Genomic DNA, 16473 nt, shown 5'->3' with positions numbered 1-16473 from the left:
AACTGACAGCACCACACATAGGGCTTGATTCACAAAGCCGTGATAAATGATATCACGGCCGTGATATGCTTAGCGGGCAGGTTAGCGCGTGTACAGGTTTGTGCGCATAATAAAGGTTTATGCGCACTTAGCGCGCTAAGCATATCCCGGCCATGATATCCTTTATCACGGCTTTGTGAATCAAGCCCATAGTGTGAATGAGCCCTTAGCCCAACAACCACAAAGTCCTGCCCTGCAGCTTACCTCATAGCTTCTTTTGCTCATCAGAAGATAATGTTACTACAGTTTACATCTTCCAGTGTGAAGAGGAAGGGCACCAGGCTGCTGGGCCAGATTTTAATTGTGGGCATCGTAGTTAGGAGGTCCGGTTTAGATTCATGCACTTTAGGAGTCAAATAAGTAACTATATATACAGCCGTGGACAGATTTGATGGTACCCTTACAGTGTATTAAAAAATTGCTTTATGCATACTGAGAATTAAATTAAAAGAAATTGTCTCGGGTTTACCTGAATTTGAAGTATTAAGATAAAGTATTGCCTAGAAAAGATCATAAATATTTAGTTTATAATGAAAGCTTAATCAGCCTTGTTGTTTAATAAGTGGCACACACCCCTACATGGATGGTGTACTGGTTAAGGGCTCTGCCTCTGACATGGGAGACCTGGGTTCGAATCTCGGCTCTGCCTGTTCAGTAAGCCAGCACCTATTCAGTAAGGAGTTCATTGGGCAAGACTCCCTAACACTGCTACTGCCTACTGAGTGCGCTCTAGTGGCTGCCTCGCAAGCGCTTTGAGTCCGACAGGAGAAAGGCGCTATACAAATACTGCCATTATTATTATTATTACAGTCATACAATGCCCTATTTCGTATAGCCATGTGTCCCACACTGAACATGGACCAGAGAAAGCCAAGGAGAAAGTTATCTGAGGAGAACAAAAAGCAAGTTATAGCCGCGCAAATATTAAAAAGTCCTTTTGACTGTAGCCAGCATTCCTGGATATGGCCACAAAAGGAAAACCGATCCTCAGAAGGATAGTGAGAATGGTAGACAAAAAGCCAAGGACCTATTTCAAGGACAAACAAAGTAACAGTCTTGATCGGTGTCTTGTCGCACCAACCGTCATTTTTTGAGTGACAATGGGCTGCATGGGAGAAGAACCTGGAGGAGACCCCATTGATAAAATAACATTTTAAGTGGTAGAAACGGCTAAAATGCATATTAACACAACACAATGGTTCTGGCAGATTGCAGTTCAGACAGGTACAAAACTGGAAGAAGCTTTCAAAGATTAGGGTTCCATACCTACTTTGAAGCATGGTGGAGGCTTGGTTATGTTTTGGCACTGCTTAACTGGATGTGGCACGAAATGCCTTGAGTCTGTGCAGAGAAACTTGATATCCTGAGACGAGTGGGACAAACTACCTGTTGACAGAAATTAATTGAAAGCTAGATGAATTGCTTAAAGAGACACTGAAGCGAAAAAAAATATATGATATAATGAATTGGTTGTGTACTATGAATAATTACTAGAAGATTAGCAGCAAAGAAAATATTCTCATATTTTTATTTTCAGGTATATAGTGTTTTTTCTAACATTGCATCATTCTCTAATATGTGCAAATTACACAACACTCAGCTTTCAAAATGATTCTTTCAGAGCAGTCTGTGAACTAATGACCTCTTCTCTGCCAGAGAAAAAGTAAATAGTTAACTAACAGTTGAGATAATAAAAGTCAGATAACAGCCCTCTCCACACTTTGAAAGTCGTAGAGATAATGGATTTTTTGTATAGAGATAACAGCTGGAGTTTCTTAACTCTTCCTGTACTGGAAACAATTAGACTGATGTATCTGATCTTAATGTTTTATTTCTTAGCTGTACTACACATACAAATCATAATATCATAGTTTTTTTTTCGCTTCAGTGTCTCTTTAAGGGCCAACTGAAGTGAGAGGGATATGGAGACTGCCATATTTATTTCCTTTTAAGCAATACCAGTTGCCTGGCTATCTTGCTGATCTTCTGCCTCTAATATTTTTAGCCATAAACCCTGAACAAGCATTTGCAGATCAGGTGTTTCTGACATTGTCAGATCTGATAAGATTAGCTGCAGGCTTGTTTCTGGTGTGACTCAGACACTACTGTAGCCAGATATACCAGCAGGGCTGCCAGGCAAATGGTATTGCTTAAAAGGAAATAAATATGGCAGCTTCCATATGTCTCTCACTTTTTGTCCTACAATTGCAGCGATTCTCTCTAGGTTGTGCAACATTGTTAGGTTAAGTTCCAGTTAGAAGTCGGCACACCATCTAAACGTTTCCGGGTGCCTGACAAAGTGGCACAGGCCATGCCACATTGTTAGGTTAAGGTTCCTGTTATTTTTGTCCATGCAGTTTTTTTTTGTTTTTTTTGTTTAAAATGACTTAAACTCTAAAGCATAATCTGATTTTTGTTGAAGTATGGAATATGGTGCCAATTACTTTTGGCATTTTCAAGTTATTTTTTGAGGAGGTGTAGCAAATTTGTCCACATTAGTATATTCTAAAGTACCATTAAAGCTAACCTGTGAGGATAAATACGTTAGGTACTTTAGTAGTAAGAAGCCTCTGGATGGCCCAGAGGCTTCCCATGTCCTCCTCAACCCCATCGCTTGTTGCCAGGACTCTTCTTCATGGCTGTACTAATGTTTGCGTACTAGCGCGGCAATACTGCACATGGGCGAGTATGATCCATGCATGCCCAGAAGCACTAAGCTGCTAATGCATACAGCAAAAAGCCTTCATGTTACTGAGCAGGCACAGGCCATACCTACACATGCTCACTACAACCACACTCATTCACAGATTGGAGCATGGCCACGAAAGCATATTAGACAAGACCGTCTGCTTATAGTGTGAGATTGACATGTGTTGCCTTAAATTAATGTAGAAGACAGCAGGCTTTAGTAGGCAAATATTTACAGGATGCTGAGGTTCTGAATAAAATACTTGAACATTTACATTTTGCCGTTCTTTCTGAATGTCAAGAGAAACTCCCCTAGTGATCAGAAAATGGCATCACCCCATTCAGCAAACCAACCACGAGTATCAGGCTGGAGTCTCTTTAAATGAAGAACTTTATTAATATAATAGAACAAAGAGTGCAACCTCCACTTGCTTTAGTCTTTACCTTTCATGATTAAGGACGTTTTGTTGTCCAAAAGATGTAGAGGTTGTCCTGTTGGTTCTATTATGTTAAAGGTCCACTATCACAATACATTGAAAATTTTAAATACATATGCAGGTATACATATAAGTTGTACATTTGTACCAGGTTAAAAGGTACTATAAATTACATTTTCCCTCTTTGTAGCTGAAACTTATAGTAGGAGGTATTAATCTGATGGCCAACTACCAAAATGAGCTAGACAGGTCAGCCAGCATGCTTGTATAGGTCTTCTCCAGGCAGTGTAAAGAAATAAAGGGAATGCCAAGAATCCACCATGAGGAGATGGATTTTATTCCAGATCTTTATTACCTACAATAAGTGACAGCAACATAGAAAGAAAAAGTTATTTACAGTGCATTTTACTCTGTACAGCACTGGCCAAAAGTTTTGAGAATGGCACAAATACAAATTTTCACAAAAGGTTGCTGCTTCAGTTTTATGATAGCAATTTGCCATTCATCTGATCACTCTTCATAACATTTTGGATTAAATATGCAAAGTCCTTTTTTTGCCATGAAATTTAACTGAATTACCCTAAAAACATTTTCACTGCATTTCAGCCCTGTCACAAAAGGACCTGATGAGATTAATTCAATAGTCTTCTCGTTAACACAGGTGAGAGTGTTGATGAGCACAATCATTCTGTCATGCTGATTGAGTTAGAATAGTAGACTAGATGCTATAAAAACGGGGTGATGCTTGAAAACATTGTTATTCCACTGTTAGCCATGGTTACCTGCAAGAAAATACGTGCAGTCATCATTGCGATCCATAAAAAGGGCTTCACAGGCAAGGATATTGCTGCTACTAAGATTGCACCTAAATCAGCAATTTATTGAATCATCAAGAACTTCAAAGAGATAAGTTCAAGTGTTTTGAAGAAGCCTTCAGAGCACCCAAGAAAGCCCAGCAAACACCAGAACGGTCTCCTCAAGATGGTTCAGCTGTGGATTTGTGGTACCACCAGTGCAAAGCTTCCTCAGGAATGGCAGCAGATAGGTGTACGTGCAAGTCCAGTGAGTCAGACTTTTTGAGGGATGAACTGGTGTCAAGAAGGGCAGCAAAAAAAAGCCACTTCTTTTCAAGAAAATAATCAGGGACAGGCTGATATTCTTCAAAAAATATAGGAATTGGACTACTAAAGACTGGGGTACAGTCATTTTCTCTGAAGTCCCTCTCTGAATATTTGGAGCATCTAGCAAAATGATTGTCTTCAGAAGAAAAGGTGAGCGCTCTCATCAGTCCTATCTCATGCCAACAATAAAGCATCCTGAGACCATTCATGTGTGCCGCTGCTTCTCATACAGTGGAGTGGGCTCACTCACAATTTAGCCATAAATAAAGAATGGAACTAAAACATTCTCTGACAACAGCTCGTCCCAACTATCCAAGAACAATTTAGTGAAGAACATTTCTTTTTCCAGCACCGTGCCATAAGGCCAAAATGATTACTAGGTGGCTCAGGGGTAAGAAAACATTGACATTTTGGGTCCATGGCAAGGAAACTCCTCAGACCTTAATCAAATTGAGTAGTTCTAGTCAATTCTCAAGAGGTGCATAGACAAAAACCCACAAATTCTGACAAACTCCAAGCATTGCTTTTGAAAGAATGGGTTGCCATCAGTCAGGATTTGGCCCAGAAGTTGATAGACAACATGCCAGGTAAAATTGCAGAGGGCTTGAAAAACAATGGCCAACACTGCAAATATTGACTGCAAAAACTTGCAACTGACAAAAAGATCTAAAAACTCTAATGCAGCAAACTTTGTGAAAACCAGTATTTGCACTATTCTTAAAAACTTTTGGCCATGACTGTACATTTTATATGAATGCATACATTTGCATTTTAAATTATACAGTTTTTCATTAGTGGTCCTTTAAGATTGTTTGAGGACTATTGTGCTTGGCAGCAGAGATCAAGCAAAGCTGAGAGAAGGGGCATGAGGCTGAGAGAAGGGGTATGAAGGTGCGGTAAGATCACCCATCTTAGTGTCTGTTCTTATGAGACAAAGAACTCTCACAAGAAGATTGGGATTGTCATTTCTCTTTGGAATATATTGAGGGAAGTGTGCTTGGGGATTGAATGTGCTGGAGCACCAAAGCACCACTGCTGTTCTGTCCCAGCCTCTGCCGGGAATTCCTCATCTCTTGAAAGTACAGTGTAATATTTTTACTGTTGCTGCCTCCAGTATGACAGCCAGGTAACAAACCTTTTTTTTTTAAATGAAATAATATGCTGGGAGAACCCCACTGCTGTCTTCTGGCGTGCTCAGATCGTCAGTGTATTGCCTGAAATAACATTGGCTGTCTGACAAGCCGTGAGCGTATTAAATCCATGAGACAGGCCATGCACTTATATGGTGCTAAGAAAGGTTATTTCTTTAGATACATAAACTTAATGATGGAAATTATGAGTGCAGAGCTTATAGATGTACTGTAGGATCATGTTAACACCAGGGGCCCTTGTACTGGGCATATATGCCACATACACAGTCTGCCGTGGCAGTGTAGTTTGACTAAAAATAGCAGAAATAAGCCCTTCTCACTCAGCTCCTTTTTCATTGCAATTGTTTGTACTGACAGGTGTTAATGGTAATGTGCAATGATTTCAGTGATTGCAGTACAGTCTGTACGTGTAGAAATGCTCCTAAAAAAAAGTAAAGACAAAATTAAATGTTACATGGGTAAATAAATGAGGCAAAAGTTTTCACTGTCACTTTGTATTAGGATAGTTGGCATCCAGGACCATTTCGTTCCAGGAACTGACACCCTCACAAGTATAGTGTCCGCTTTCTCCCTGGTCGCTACATCGTACTGATGGCAACATAGCCAACATAAAGGAAAAGCAGAACGTTCACCCTGGCAGGTTTCAAGCTGCATTCAATTGTTTACAAAATTTGCATAATTCTGCATGAACTCTGAATTCTTTGCATCTCATTGACCATGAACATTACTTATTAGTGAAATGCTGATAACATCTGAAAACACATTTTCACATTTTTACCTCGCTCTGCAAAATAAATCAACCCCATTGTGTTTTTAGTGAGCCTATTGTCAGCAGTATAAAGGCTATCATTTCCTTTCAGACAACTCTAATTAACCACTTAAGGACCAGGGTATTTGGTGCAGATCTGTGCTGCGTGGGCTCTCCAGCCCACAGCACAGATCAGGAATCAGCCAGGGCGATCAGATTTCCCCCCCTTTTTTTCCCCACGGGGGGGGGGGGGGGGGGGGGGGGGAGTCCTGCGGGGGGGGTCTGATTGCTGCCGGGCACTTGTGCCTTGCAGGGGGGCTCTTCAAAGCCCCCCTCCGCAGCAATTCCCAGCCTCCCCCGTCCTTCCATCCCTCTCCCGCAGGCTATGGGCGGCGCAGGACGGAGATCCATCCTGCGCTGCCTCTAATAGGCTTCAGCCTATCGGAATGCGGCGATCCTCGGCCAATCAGAGGCCGGGGATTGCCGATCTCCTTTACGACGCTGCTGCTCAGCAGCGCTGTATGATGTAAACGGGGATTTCTTCCCCACGTGTTTACATTTCGCCTGCGAGCCGCGATCGGAGGCTCGCAGGCAGTTCACGGAGACACCCTCTGTGAACTGACATGGAAAGGCCGCTCAAAAGTTTCCATGTAAAACCACTTAACACCTAGGTCCGCCGATCGGCTGACCGTGGTCGTTAAGTGGTTAATGGCTGTACTGCTGACCCTCACCCTGTGGTACAGTAAGCTACTAACTCAGAACAAGTATGTAGATAGACAAGACAAATAACATTTATGTTGTGCTTTTCTCCTTGCGGACTCAAAACGCCAGAGCAGAGCAGCAGCCACTAGGGCGCGCTCTATTGGCAGTAGCAGTGTAAGGGAGACTTGCCAAAGGTCTCCTACTGAATTAGTGCTGGCTTACTGAACAGGCAGAGCCGAGATTCGAACCCTGGTCTCCTGTGTCAGAGGCAGAGCCCTTAACCATTACACCTTCAGCCAGCTGCAGATCAGATCAGGTGCACTGACTGACTGAAGTCTGACTAGATTAGCTGCATGCTTGTTTCAGGTGTGTTTCAGACACTACTGACCAGAAAGATCAGCAGGACTGACAGGCAACTGCCATTCTTTAGAATGCACATGGCAGAGTCAATATCTTTCTCACTACAGGATCACTTTGTCTTTATGGATGTGCGCACAGCCGCAGCAAGCACAGCCACACAAAGAATTTCTTAGTTTGAAATGTTCAATTGCAAAGCTAAAGCTTATAATTTACACTTAACGTGGACCTGATCTCAGAACGTCCTCTCTTCTCTAAAAGATACACAACAGCATAGTAACCTTTAAACAAAAAACATTTCTTTGTTACAGCTGATACAAATCCTAAAATAAATCTGCACTGTTTCTAATTCCTGATTCATGGAAGCAGACATATTGTTAACATTCTGTGCTTTCAAATAAGCTTATCTGCTGTGGCAGTCGTGACACAGGGGAGGATCAAATTACAACTTGCGATTAGACACAAATGAGGGGGAATTAAACAGGCTAAACTCTGTAAATACATTTTCCTTCTATCCTGTGCAGAAGTTCAGGTCCACTTAAAATAACATTTCTTTGAGAATTTTCCTTGTTGGAATTTGGGCTTAGTTGGGTTTCAGCTAATGTTTGAAGAATTGGCGCTTAAGGATTGTGTGTGCGCATGTGAAGTTTTCAGTCTGGGTGAGGACATTGGTTTTCCTGAAATGTTTGCTTGTTTGATAGCCTCCTAATGAGCAGGAATTTAAAATGTCCTTAGTCACTGTAAAGTGTCTGTTCATATAATAGTATGCACTCACTAATCATTAGAGAGTCTAATCATTAGAGTCTAATGCATTTTAGCAGAGATTAGGAAAGTATAAATGATATCCTTCTATTTCAGCAGATGAACAATCACACAATGACCTTAATTCACTAAGCTTAAAGGTCCGTACACACGCCGGACTTTAGGCAACGACGGGTCCGTCGTTGCCTCCCGCTGGGTGGGCATGCCAGCGACAGTCCGGCGTGTGTATGCTCTGTCGTCAGACTGATACGGCTGTTTCTGAGCGATCCGCCGGGCCGTCGTTGCCTAAAGTCCGTCGTGTGTACGCTGCTTAACTCCTGTCTTTAATAACTCTTCTAAGCTGTCTTACAGTTATCACCATGGTGATATAATTGTGATAACTGTAAAACAGCTCAGAAGAGTTATTAAAGACAGGAGTTAAGCTTAGTGAATTGAGGCCAATGTCTTGAAGTAAATCATTAAAAAAAAGCTGTTTTTTTTTTTTTTTTTTTTTTAGATCTTGCACTTCCTGTTTTATAATGCAGAGTTCTGTGCTGTTGTCTGGTTTCTCATTGCCATGAACAAATCTTAGAAATAGATGTTGGTTTCTGGTCTTCATGCCTATGTATTTTCTGCCTATTTGTATTGCCATCCTCTATGCACAGTGTGCTAAGAACTCACCAGACTTTTCCCCCTGGCAGGTATCTCGTGGACTGCGTCCCCCTAGTGGAGGTTGAGGACATGATGATAATGGGGAGGAAGCCAGATTCCAAATGCGTTTTCACCTATGTCCAGTCCTTATACAACCACCTGAGGCGGCACGAGATGCGTCTTCGCAAGAATGAATTTTAACAAAAGCCTGTTATCTCCTTTGACTTCTCCTGGCACAGCACCAGCACCGTGCAGCTAATGCCACTGCAGTACTGCACAACCTCACAAGTAACCCCAGGATCACTTGAAGGACACTCTATGGGTTACTTTGTATTGCTGACGAGCTTCTCGGAGTTACTGACTGTATATATGAATTGGCTTATGGTTTACACCTCTTTAGCCTTAGCTGCATGAGGCCAGAGCCTTACAGTACATTGCCATGCAATGCATTTTATCCACTTTGAAGCTCTTCGTCTGTTATCCAGTGCTCTGCTGGTAGGAACCATTCACTGCCTCCAGCCCTGTTCCCTTCCCACAGATTAATATATTTAGATAGTATTTTAAATATAGCACAGAGTAAGGGGCTGGGCCGCTGTCACAGCCACAAGCTATTGAGCAATCATCAGACTCTCTTTCATTCAGTTATCTTGCACAATGTCACTGGTTGTCAATGCTACAAACCTAGAACCACATTCAGGTGAGTGATGCAAGGTCCCTGACAGATGACTTGTATCTGAAGATGTTTAGCAGAGGTGCACACAGGACAAAGTAATTAGAATTTCCCCACAGAAGTCTACTAACAGCAGCCAAAGGTAACATTGGCACCTGTACTTGGAATTATTGGCAAATTATCCAGTCAGTTTTTTTTCTTTTTTCTCATACAGATATAGAACTGTGGAAATCTGTCAGGATTTTCCAGCTGTGGATATGTCGTTGCACTTAGGGCCCTTTTTCCACTAGTGCGATTGCTGAATCGCAAAAGCGCAAATCACTAGCAATTTTAAAATCGCTAGGGTTTGCTAAATAACAGGAATCGCGGTAGGTTATTTTCACTACCGTGATTCGATTTTTACACAAATGCGATCGTGCAGCGGAGTGATTATTGCCTCGATTTTTGCCCTGCAGTGCATAGCAAAATCGCAAACACTATCACACGGAAAAAAAGGATTTTGCTGAATCTCTAGCGTTTAGCGCTAACGCTAGCGATTGCAAGTGTAAAAGGGCACTTTAGTGTTGGTGACTCCCAGAGCATGGCACTGTCCTCAGCCTTTGTCTCTCCTATTGAATGTAAAGAAGAATTCGCTTAATTGTGTGATTTGGGAAGTTGCAGTGATTTTTGTAAATCAAACAAACAGCTAGGCGGCGTCTTATCAAGTGCCCGGCGTCCCCTGCCATCACTAACACTCATTGTTCCCAAATTCATATGGAGCAGTGCTACGTTCCCTAAACCGGTTGCTTACTGTGTTCCCTTAAATTTTACTTACGCTGCAAAATTAACCACATAAAAGAAATACCCACCTAAAAAAAACCTGTATGTAAAATAACTCCTGATGACTGCTTTTGTAACTTTTCATGATGTGGGCAGCCATATTGGTTTTGCTCCTATAGATTGGTGAAGCAGCTTCCATGTGATCATACACTATGTTCTGCCTGTGCTGTCCTGCTCTGGGTTCATAGTTTATATGTTACCAATGACCCCACTCTACTGGGAGGCATGCCTTGAGATTTCTGCCTAGGCAATCTCCAAGTGGAAACTCTGGGGATGCTTATTACTAATAACACATTATATGTCTTGGGAAAAGTATGCTACAAATGTATTTTAGGATATGAAAGTAACCTATATATGCAGAGTTGGAATTTAGGTGTGGATCTGCTCAATGCTTAAAAAAAAAGAAAATGTACTTTCTTGACTGCTGTTCCCAGATAACACAACATTGGTTGTGTGATCCAAGCAGGCTGATGGTCAGGCATAGTCTGTCTCTCAGCAGAAAGACCTGAACTTCAGCACATATCACATGACCAAAGGTCTAGGTTCTTGATTTACCATTCCCAGATCTTTCCTGCTAAAAGATATTTCAGGTATTCTTTATATCTGCTCCACCCTTTAGTGAAAAATCACTAGACACCAGTCCCCTTCCCATTGTGCATTCACAAAAGATGTCTTACATTACTACTTTTGCCAGTGATATACAGTGCCTGACCAAGCCTAATACCAGGCACAGCACTCCACAATTTCTCTACAGAGTCCTCTGCCCAGGACCCTCTTATGGCTGTGATGTCAGTGTCACAGTCTCTGGTGCTGTATCTACGCGTTTATGGCTATGGGCAAAGATCCCTTAAATAGTGCTTTCAGACATGTACTTCTCCCGTCTTGCAGCCAGAAGAGTCTTACAGCCAGAAGAGACCTGCATGGAGCTCAGCCTTGGACTAGGCTGGGCACTATATATCTGTGGGTGGAGGCAGGACAGATGATTTATAATCTGATGTTTGACTACATTACAAGTGAAGTACGGTACCTGGTGCCTTGTATTATTTCACCTAAGTGTGGGATAGAGTGAAGATGTACTGATAAGCACAATTTGAAGTCAGTGGCAGTTTGTACATGGTAACAGCATAATATTAAACCAATTTCCCAGTCATGGCAGTGGATGTACACCTAGGAAGGATAGGTCTCTCTCTGCTAGGCTTATATTACCATCCATAACCTTCGAATCACTGCTGTGAATGAGCTTTAGGCCCGTTCACATCTGAGCGTTTTGACGGAGATTTCGGCAAAATGCTCAAGCGCTAGGGCTTTTTAAAGTGCTGGTGCCATAATACCCTATGGGCCCATTCTTACTTGTGCGATTTGCGTTAATCACCGGCGATTAACGCAAATCTCCAAACGCAAATTTGTATCCTGCCCCATTTTCAGGCGATTTCCCGGCGATCGTGTTTAGTGCTATAAAATCGCTAACCGCGATCGCAAAAAAATCACCAAGTGTGAATGGGCTAGCGTTTTGCAAGTGTGAATGTGGGCCCTTACACTCTTTGGATAAGCAGTTGTCCAGAATTCTTTTACCAGTGTGACAGGCTGGAAACTCAAACATGCTTGTGGACATTTTCCATCTGACATCTTGTGGTTGCTTTATTATACTGCAGTTAGTCATTCTTTTGATACTGCCAACACCATCATCTTATCGATTTGTCTGCAGCACACTTCGGTTTGGTCTTGTATTAGTGCTGTGGCCAGTTATTGTGTGTTTGTTTCAAAACACATTTCATAAGATTACCATTATAAGCATGACCTCTTTTCTGATGCTGTTATTGATGGCAGTTTCCTTGAGTATGGATTTAGCCATTTTCATTCCCATGTTCACTGAGGTGCTGACCAAGTCGCTTAACTACTTATAGTCCACTCTTGGGGATGGTTCAGATGGATGGTTGCAGACATCAGTCCATGTTGTTTACGGCCAGGATCCTGCATTGAGATGAATGGGAACATTCATCTCAAAGCATTCACTAACCATTGTGCAAGCGCTGCAGTAGGTTAAATTTTCCAAGACCCTGCATGTAGCTTCTATGCGATGCGATGATCCTACAGTAAACCATGCCAAGTGCTTTTCTGTTCGGTAGCAGAAAAGTGTTTGACATCGGCAAAATGAGCTGCCAGCAGTTGCCCGTGTGAACCAACCCTAACAGCGTTGATCATGTTGGCTGCACAGAACTAAGTACTACACACTTATAGCAGCTGAATCCAGAGAAAGTGTCAGGCAGATGGTCAAAGCAGGCCAGAATTTAGATGATGCACTCCTGAAAGCCTGTTCAAGTTATTGCACTGAAAACCCCAGGTGTGAGACAGATCCACAGTTCTCATGCAACAGTAAGGAGTACAGCCTGTGCAGACTGTCCGTGCACTGCAGGAGCCTGGAGCACACTATTCTTCCCAAGAACCATATGTAACACCAGCTGATGCATTTTCTTCACTACTGTCCAGTGACTGCAACTTTGTGCGGTGCTGAAAACATGGGGATAACCTGCCTAGCATTACATAGGGCTCCTGTGATGCGTGCCGCCGGGAGACTTGGGCGCAGGATGTAGCCGGTTTATGGCTAACCCTGCTCCTGCGCAACGCCCGGCGCGTTAATTACTATTCCCCCCCCCCCCCCCCCAAGGTCGACGTGGATGGTAGGTAAATGCGTAATTCGGCTTCCAGCGATTGCTGGCGGCCGAATTAGTGTTTTCAAAAGTAACTTCAGCTCTGTCTTGTGACGGCGCCGAAGTTGCTCATTGAGCGCCGCTATAGCCGTAATTCCTGTTAGGGTCTATGGTGGCGCCGGCTCCACCCAAACCTCCTGCGCTGGATTTCTAGTGTTCGCCTGTGATGGCTACTCAATGTATCTGTGTTGTGGAACCGCACTTTGTTTTACAGTATTGAGTCTTTTCTTTGTGGTTCTTTTGTTTTTAGGAGTGTTGTGTTCAAAATACTCAGTTTTAAAATTAGATTTAATGTTTTATAAGAGGATTTTAGAGGTAGCTGTTTTGCCCTTCTGAAACCCCATAGTTTCAGTTTTTAGTCTGTATGAGAGTTTTGATGGTAGTCTTTGCTATCAGGGCCTGGCGTAGCCTATTGGGGGTGTTGGTTTTCCGTTTCCTACTTCTGTGATTGTTGTATACTAGCTAAACTAACATAGAAGTAGATTTACCTCAGCACTGCCCTAACCCCCTAGAAAACAGATAAAACTAATAGAATTACTCATCAACAGCACACTAAACTCACCAATTCTCAAAGTACAGAACCGTGTAGACCTGACCACACATTTATTAATCTGGAGCATAAGTGTATGTTGTCTATAGCAGCCAATCACACATTTACACACTTCTGGTGGCTTCTACAAGAAATATCTTCACAAACCTACCACCGTGAGCTGTCAGATTTCCTGGAAAATCTCTCACGTGGGAGACAATCTAACAAAAAGTAGAAATGGGTGGAACAGTACCTCTAGTCTCCCTGTCAGGTAAATTCTTTCAGCAGCAGTATGACAAGGTAAGAGAAAATACCATAATTAATCTTTGATGGAAAAAAAGAGGGTCTGCTGGTCACTATCCCTTTTCTGCTCTCTATAGAAGAAAACAAGTTGCTCGCTTATAGCCAAGGAGCGTATCTGTACAGCAATTATTCTAAAACTTTGGAACAATCATTCCTGGCAACAGCAATTGAATGTATGTACTGGTGTTCACTGCAGGATACATTATTAGTGCCAGTAGGCGTGGCAGTTTGCTTTTGCCACTTACCTGTTTTTTCTTGAGGCTAGGTTCACAGTAGGACGTTGCAGTGCTGCATTATAAAGTCTAATAACACAGCTTACTGAATTGCAGTAAGAAGTTATGCGACGTTCACAGTGCAACGTTAGCGCCGCATTGTAACGTGTTGCGTTATGGTAACACACTGCTGCAGTGCATTATGGTAACGCACTGCTACAGAGTGTTACCTCTAAATGAACACGTTGGCAAGTACAGGAAAGCATGTTTTTCATTGCCTATATGCTTCACTGTACCTATTTAATGCAACTGTAACGCGGCATCAATGTGCATTACCACTTTTTTGTTGCGTTGTAATGTTGTGAAACCTAGCCTGAATTTGCTCAAAGGCTATATGTACCAAATGGTGATTCTTCAACCAAGTAAATTAGAGACAAAGGTTCTAGATCTAAGCCTCTTGCCAGTGCTTGGGGCATTACTATAAACATTAGTCTGCGCTGTACATTTACAGGTACGCATTACACCACAAGTAGTAAACACTACAAGGACGCTATTCTGAGTATTTCGCTCACATGAATAAATACCATTTATTGATGGTTGACTTCATCAGTTCTTTTCTATGTCTTGTATGTGTATGTTTACTGTCAGTGTGGAGCTGAATGGTTATTATCAGCGTGAAGGTTACGCTGTGTCCATGCTCAGTGTTCTTACCCCTTCTATGGCTACGTTTTATATACAGAAATCTTATTTCCATCCCAGTACGTGAGAAGGTCAAGGACTGCAAAAACCATGGTTCAGTTCTTTCCAAGACACCTTCACATGCTACTGATTCCATTATGTATACTTGGCTCCTACTCAGAGCAAATACAGTATATGCAGTTTATCACTGCCTAATAAAGAATATCCCTATGAAAAGGTTTTATCGTTATTCTGCCTGTTGTGACCGGAATGCTTTTATCACTCCTCAGACACAGCTTTTCTGTACAATTATTTTTATACACCAGCGTGTGCTGTTATTTTAATAAAGTAATATTAACTAATTTCTTCTCTGGGTCTTTTCTTATGTGGTGTTTTGTTTCTCTGTTCTTAAAGATTATCCCTTCTTCCTGGGTGCTCCATATGTTAGAAGTGATTGTTAAATCTGTTTTAAAGTGCTTGCATCACATATGAAAATTGTATTAGTAAAGGCCCCATCCCGTATTAACCTTTTATTAACCTTTTAAGGATACATGAGCGAAAAATAATCATTTCCTTAGCTTGGGGCTTCTTCCAGCCCTTTGAAGTCTCTGCATCGCTCGTCACAGCTCCGCTGGAAGCCACTCTTCTGGGGTCCCCTCCGTAGCGGCTGCCGACCCAGGCAGGTCAGGGGCTTATGCTCATGCATTTATTATTTTTCACGCATGTATCCTTTAAGGTCCAATTTCCTCTACAGGCTTGTGTTTTACGTACACATTTTCTTATGCATCCAGCATATAAAGTAGGACAACTTCTTTACTTTCCTTTGTTAAACCGTATGCAAATTTTTAAATATGGAATCATTATGCACAATTTGGGTACAATCTAGTACGGCATGTAAAATAAATGCAGCATTCTTTACAAATTTTCAGACTACAAAGGATTAGAACAAAAAAAAAGCGCACCACTTTTCCACATAGTTATAGCCTTATTTCAAAATGTATTCATTTTTTGCCTCTGAATTCTACACACAACACCCCATAATGACAACATAACAAGTTTACTTTAGATTTTTGCTAATTAAAAATAAAAAATTGAGAAAGCATGTGTGCATAAGTATTCCCAGCCTTTGCCATAAAGCTCAAAATTGAGCTCAGGGGCATCCTGTTTCCCCTGAGCATCCTTGAGATGTTTCTGCAGCTTAATTGGAGTCCACCTGTGGTAAATTCCGTTGATTTGACTTGATTTTTGAAAGGCACATACTGGTCTGTACAAGGTTCCATAGTTGACAGTTCATGTCAGAGCGTAAACCAAGCATAAAGTCAAAGGAATTGGCTGTAGACCTTCAAGGCAGGATTGTCTTCAGGCACAAATCTGAGGAAGTTTACAGATAAAAAATCTGCTTTTTTGAAGGTTCCATCGAGGACAGTGACCTCCATCATCTGAAAATGGAAGAAATTCAAAACCACTAGGACTCTCCCTAGAACTGGCTGGCCATCTAAACTGAGCAATCTGGGAGAAGGGTCTTAGTCAAGGAGGTTAACAAGAACCCGGTCACTCTGTAAGAGCTCCAGAGGTCCTCTGTGGAGAGAGGAGAACTTTCCAGAAGGACAACCATCTCTGCAGCAATCCACCAATCAGGCCTGTATGGTAGAGTGGCCAGACAAAAGCCACTCCTTAGCTAAAGGCAAATGGCAGCCTGTCTGGAGTTTGCTAAAAGGCGCCTGAAGGACTCTTGACCATGAGAATCAAAATGTTCTTGTCTGATGAGACAGATTGAACTCTTTGGCTAGAATGGCAGGCATCCTGGTTTGCGGAAACCAGGCTGATGCCACCTCTACAGTGACGCATGGTGGTGGCAGCATCCTGCTGTGGGGTTGTTTTCGGGGGCAGGAACTGGGAGGCTAGTCAGAATACAGGGA

At 42.2% G+C, this 16473-nt stretch overlaps 1 protein-coding gene across 4 annotated transcripts in view; it reads left to right on the top strand.

Annotated features, from left to right (window-relative positions):
• The window catches only part of SMTN (smoothelin), a 206451-nt gene extending 191535 nt beyond the window's left edge, over positions 1-14916 (top strand). For 3 of the 4 annotated variants that reach the window (XM_068240805.1, XM_068240797.1, XM_068240820.1), the window contains exon 19: positions 8686-14916. In XM_068240805.1, coding sequence (XP_068096906.1) covers positions 8686-8836 — 151 coding nt within the window. In that variant the 3' untranslated portion in view covers positions 8837-14916. The remainder of the gene's footprint in view (positions 1-8685) is intronic. The other variant, XM_068240812.1, reaches the window with a different exon arrangement.
• Positions 14917-16473: the final 1557 nt, after the last annotated feature.

This window comes from Hyperolius riggenbachi, chromosome 1 (genome assembly GCF_040937935.1).
Source record: "Hyperolius riggenbachi isolate aHypRig1 chromosome 1, aHypRig1.pri, whole genome shotgun sequence".
In the NCBI taxonomy this organism is placed as follows: domain Eukaryota; kingdom Metazoa; phylum Chordata; class Amphibia; order Anura; family Hyperoliidae; genus Hyperolius; species Hyperolius riggenbachi.
The sequence above is the reverse complement of the archived record's forward strand: the minus strand, read 5'-3'. Positions and strand labels throughout refer to the sequence as shown.